Consider the following 5846-nt stretch of genomic DNA (forward strand, 5'->3'; position numbering starts at 1 on the left):
AACAGGCACCAGGAGTGCAGCTGAMCGCTTTTTGGGACTCAGGGACTTCTCTAGAGAGGCATTACAYGGAATCKTGTCGATGAATGCTCCGTCCTCACAGYCACCTGTGTAGAGATGTGWTTTGAATATGACTGAATGATGGTTGTTTGATTGATTTTTGTATTATCTCGGATACCCCCCTTCCCGCAATGGAATATATTATGTTTTGTTTCAATAGCCGGTACAGTAGGTGGCGGCGATTCACAAATAGGTGTAGACTGCCATTAAACTTTAAAGAAGAAGAAGAAGAAGATAGACGAAGACGGAAGCCAATATAATCCGCAGTTCATCCACCTCGCCGCACTCACCCACGGAGAAAGCAAGGACATGGGGCTAGTTCAGCTAGTGACATATTGAAGTAGCTAGCAGCACGTTAGCGTTGGTTTTCCCATTAGTTTTAACCAGTTGGCTAACCAGCTAAACTCCGTTAGCAGTTGATCAGAATGGCGTTAATCCTGTTGACGCGGTCTCGCACTCCGTTGATGAAAACATCTCGGTCGTTAAAGAGCGAGTTCCGCAAAGGTGAGAATGATTCTTCATGTCGACTGTAACTGTAGATACGTGTATACGTCTTTTGTTGTAACTTATGTCTTGGTTTGTATTTGGTGGTTTTGACATTGTAGGTAGACTGCCAATGCTGTTTAGCTGTGAATGTCATTGTTGGTTAATGATGAAACCGTAGTTAAACTAGTGAGATTAGCTGGTTCAGATAGTTAAGTTGCTAACATTAGTCAAACCCTTGGCTTTGTAGAATGATAKATGTTCATAGTTTAAGTGTTTTATGACCGTGTAGAGGTTAACGAGTTGTTTCACTGAGATAATGGTAACGTTAGCTAACTATACGGGCTATTTCTGTTAATAAGTTACTATAGTTAGCAACTAACAGTAGCTCCGCCGCTAACGGTGTATACCGGTTCCAGAAACGTGTGTTGTGGCGTGGTCCTGTCATGGACGTTCGGGCCTTTGTTGTTGATCAATTACACCGGGCTTTACAGCGCCGCGGACAAAACGCCGCGGACAGAGGCGCCGCAACAACTTCTAGACGGATTCCAGCTCATCTATTAGCTACAACGTTAGCTAAGCGGTTCAACTTGGGCATTTAACGTTTAGTGTTTCTGTTCTAGAGGTTGTGATTACATTGTCAGGTCATCTAAGGCCAATACTAATGTCAGGGGGTGAAACGGTCCGTGAGGCCTAGAAGACGTAGCTACAGCTAACGTTAGTTGTCAAATCTCCCTATCACCAGGCTCCCCGGTTGGTGTGGATGCGACTGTCATTATTCGAATAAAGCTCTCTAGTCTAGCGCATCCACTTCCTATACAAACCATCGGGGTTCAGATCCTCGACAGCTTTTAGTCCATTAACATTCAAATGTATTTTGTCATGCTGTTATATCCATAAACATGTCATGTATGTATTTTGCGGTGTAATGTGGTCGGAAATGTGGTCGCTTCAGGCACCACACCTTGCGAATGGAGCGAATTCATGTAAGGGGAGGATACGTCATTCGAGGGCAGGCTTGTTCATAGGGATGGGTACCTCCTCCTCCAGTCGACTCCTTAACCAGCCGCTCCAGTTTGCTATGGTGCCGTTTCCCTGGCCTGCTATGTGGCCGTTTCCCCTGGCCTGCTATGGTGCCGTTTCCCTGGCCTGCTATGGTGCCGTTTCCCTGGCCTGCTATGGTGCCGTTTCCCTGGCCTGCTATGGTGCCGTTTCGCTGTCTATCTATCTCACAGCACTGCCGTGCCGAGACAGTCTGCGTAAAACAGGTCTATTTCAAATGATCCGCGTGTAATAGCAAGTTAAACCTGGTATAAACCACCAGTGCAAAACACATTGTGTCGGTCTGCGATGTTGTGAAGCATGGAGACATGTTGTTAGGGAGTAGCAGGGACATGCCAGCAGTCTCAATTTCATCAACAATCAGTCCATTGATGCAGCGGACGTTAGGTCTGTTCATGACACATGTACACACTGATTGGGTTGTTTATTGCATGAATTTGAACATTTATGTACATGTTTATAGAGGTGTTTATAGAGGTGTAGGTGTTTATAGAGGTGTTTATAGAGGTGTTTGTGTTTATAGAGGTGTTTATAGAGGTGTAGGTGTAGGTGTTTATAGAGGTGTTTATAGAGGTGTAGTGTGTTTATAGAGGTGGTTTTAGAGGTGTAGGTGTTTATAGAGGTGTAGGTGTTTATAGAAGTGTAGGTGTTTATAGAGGTGTAGGTGTTTTATAGAGGTGTTTATAGAGGTGTAGTGTTTATAGAGGTGTAGGTGTTTATAGATGTGTTTTTATAGAGGTGTAGGTGTTTATAGAGGTGTAGGTGTTTATAGAGGTGTAGGTTTTTATGGAGGTGTAGGTTTTTGTGTAGTTTTATATATACAGTTTGAAGTCGGAAGTTATATACACCTAAGCCAAATACATTTAAAATAAATGTTTCACAATTCCTGACATTTAATCATCGTAAAAATTCCCTGTCTTAGGTCAGTTAGGATCACACTTTATTTTAAGAATGTGAAATGTCAGAGTAGTGGTAGAGAGAATGATTTATTTCAACTTTATTTTTTTCATCACTTTCCCAGTGGGTCAGATGTTTTACATACACTCAATTAGTATTTAGTAGCATTTCCTTTAAATTGTTTAAATTGGGTCAAACGTTTCGGGTAGCCTTCCACAAGCTTCCACAATAAGTTGGGTGATTTTTGTCCCATTCCTCCTGACAGGGCTGATGTAACTGAGTCAGGTTTGTAGGCTCCTTGCTCGCACAAGCTTTTTCAGTTCTGCCACAAATGTTCTATAGGATTGAGGTCAGGGCTTTGTGATGGCCACCCAATACCTTGACTTTGTTGTCCTTAAGCCATTTTGCCACAACTTTGGAAGTATGCTTGGGTTCATTGTCCATTTGGAAGACCCATTTGCGACCAAGCTTTAACTTCTTGACTGATGTCTTGAGATGTTGCTTCATATATCCACATAATTTTCCTACCTCATGATGCAATCTATTTTGTGAAGTGCACCAGTCCCCTGCAGCAAAGCACCCACAACATGATGCTGCACCCCCGTGCTTCACGGTTGGGATGGTGTTCCTCGGCTTGCAAGCATCCCCTTTTTCCTCCAACAACAATGGTCATTATGACAAACAGTTCTATTTTTGTTTCATCAGACCAGAGGACATTCTCCAAAAAGTACAATCTTTGTCCCCATGTGCAGTTGCAACCGTAGTCTGGCTTTTTTATGGCGGTTTTGGAGCAGTGGCTTCTTCCTTGCTGAGCGGCCTTCAGGTTATGTTGATATAGATACTTCTTGTACTGTGTTTATAGAGGTGTAGGTGTTTATAGAGGTGTTTATAGAGGTCTTTATAGAGGTGTTTATAGAGGTGTTTATAGGGTGTTTATAGAGCTGTTTAATAGAGCTTGTTTTATAGAGCTGTTTGTGTTATAGAGGTGTAGGTGTTATAGAGGTGTTTATAGAGGTGTAGGTGTTTATAGAGGTGTAGGTGTTTATAGAGGTGTTTTATAGAGTGTAGGTGTTTATAGAGGTGTTTTATAGGGTGTAGGTGTTTATAGAGGTGTAGGTGTTTATAGAGGTGTAGGTGTGTTATAGAGGTGTAGGTGTTTTAGAGGTGTAGGTGTTTATAGAGGTGTAGGTGTTTTATGAGGTGTAGGTGTTTATAGAGGTGTGGTGTATAGGTGTAGGTGTTTATAGATGTGTTAATAGAGGTGTAGGTGTTTATAGAGGTGTAGGTGTTTATAGAGGTGTAGGTTTTATGTAGGTGTTTTATAGAGGTGTTTATAGAGGTGTAGGTGTTATAGAGGTGTTTATAGAGTGTTTATAGAGTGTTTGTGTTTATAGAGGTGTAGGTGTTTATAGAGGTGTAGGTGTTTATAGAGGTGTTAATAGAGGTGTTTATAGAGGTGTAAGGTGTTTATAGAGGTGTTTTTATAGAGGTGTGGTGTTATAGAGGTGTTTATAGAGCTGTTTATAGAGCTGTTTGGTGTTTATAGAGGTGTAGGTGTTTATAGAGGTGGTAGGTGTTTATAGAGGTGTTTATAGAGGTGTTTATAGAGGTGTAGGTGGTTTTTAGAGGTTGTTTATAGGGTGTAGGTGTTTATAGAGGTGTTTATAGAGGTGTAGGTGTTTATAGAGGTGTAGGTGTTTATAGAGTGTAGGTGTTTTATAGAGGTGTTTATAGAGGTGTTTATAGAGGTTAGTGTTTATAGAGGTGTTTATAGAGGTGTAGGTGTTTATAGAGTGTTTTATAGAGTGTAGGTGTTTATAGAGCGTAGGTGTTTATAGAGGTGTAGGTGTTTATGAGGTGTAGGTGTTTATAGAGGTGTAGTGTTTATAGAGGTGTTTATAGAGGTGTTTTATAGAGGTGTAGGTGTTTAATAGAGGTGTGTTATAGAGGTGTAGTGTTTATAGAGGTGTTTTAGAGGGTGGTTTGTTTTATAGGGTGTGGTGTTTTATAGGGTGTAGGTGTTTATAGAGGTGTTTATAGAGGTGTTTTATAGAGGTGTAGGTGTTTTAGAGTGTTTATAGAGGTGAGGTGTTTTATGAGGTGTTTTTATAGGGTGTAGGTGTTTATAGAGGTGTAGGTGTTTATAGAGGTGTAGGTGTTTATAGAGGTTAGGTGTTTATAGAGGTGTTTATAGAGGTATGGTGTTTATAGAGGTGTATGGTGTGTTTATAGATGTGTTTAATGAGGTGAGGTGTTTATAGAGGTAGGTGTTTATAGAGGTGTAGGTTTTTATGGAGGTGTAGGTTTTTGTGTAGTTTTATATACAGTTGAAGTCGGAAGTTATATTCACACCTAAGCCAAATACATTAAAATAAATGTTTCACAATTCCTGACATTTAATCATCGTAAAATTCCTGTCTTAGGTCAGTTAGGTCAACTATTTTTTTAAGAATGTGAAATGTCAGAGTAGTGGTAGAGAGATGATTTTATTTCAACTTTAATTTTTTTCATCACTTTTCCCAGTGGGTCAGATGTTTACATACACTCAATTAGTATTTGTAGCATTTCCTTTAAATTGTTTAAATTGGGTCAAACGTTTCGGGTAGCCTTCCACAAGCTTCCCACAATAAGTTGGGTGATTTTTGTCCCATTCCTCCTGACAGGGCTGATGTACTGAGTCAGGTTTGTAGGCCTCCTTGCTCGCACAAGCTTTTTCAGTTTGCCCACAAATGTTCTATAGGATTGAGGTCAGGGCTTTGTGATGGCCACTCCAATACCTTGACTTTGTTGTCCTTAAGCCATTTTGTCACAACTTTGGAAGTATGCTTGGGTTCATTGTCCATTTGGAAGACCCATTTGCGACCAAGCTTTAACTTCTTGACTGATGTCTTGAGATGTTGCTTCAATATATCCACATAATTTTCCTACCTCATGATGCAATCTATTTTGTGAAGTGCACCAGCTCCTCCTGCAGCAAAGCACCCCACAACATGATGCTGCCACCCCGTGCTTCACGGTTGGGATGGTGTTCCTCGGCTTGCAGCATCCCCCTTTTTCCTCCAAACAAAACAATGGTCATTATGGCCAAACAGTTCTATTTTTGTTTCATCAGACCAGAGGACATTTCTCCAAAAAGTACAATCTTTGTCCCCATGTGCAGTTGCAAACCGTAGTCTGGCTTTTTTATGGCGTTTTTGGAGCAGTGGCTTCTTCCTTGCTGAGCGGCCTTTCAGGTTATGTTGATATAGATACTCTTGTACCTGTTTCCTCCAGCATCTTCACAAGGTCCTTTGCTGTTGTTCTGGATTGATTTGCACTGTTCGCACCAAAGTACGTTCATCTCTAGG

At 41.1% G+C, this 5846-nt stretch overlaps 1 protein-coding gene across 1 annotated transcript in view; it reads left to right on the plus strand.

Moving 5' to 3' along the window:
- The first annotated feature begins 300 nt into the window (after nt 1-300).
- LOC112075040 (leucine zipper-EF-hand containing transmembrane protein 1) overlaps nt 301-5846 on the plus strand; it is a 21953-nt gene continuing 16407 nt past the window's right edge. Inside the window, exon 1 of the mRNA XM_024142095.2 lies at nt 301-561. Within this exon, the coding sequence (XP_023997863.2) occupies nt 483-561 (79 nt within the window). The 5' untranslated portion in view covers nt 301-482. The remainder of the gene's footprint in view (nt 562-5846) is intronic.

Source organism: Salvelinus sp. IW2-2015, unplaced genomic scaffold (genome assembly GCF_002910315.2).
Source record: "Salvelinus sp. IW2-2015 unplaced genomic scaffold, ASM291031v2 Un_scaffold2951, whole genome shotgun sequence".
NCBI lineage: Eukaryota > Metazoa > Chordata > Actinopteri > Salmoniformes > Salmonidae > Salvelinus > Salvelinus sp. IW2-2015.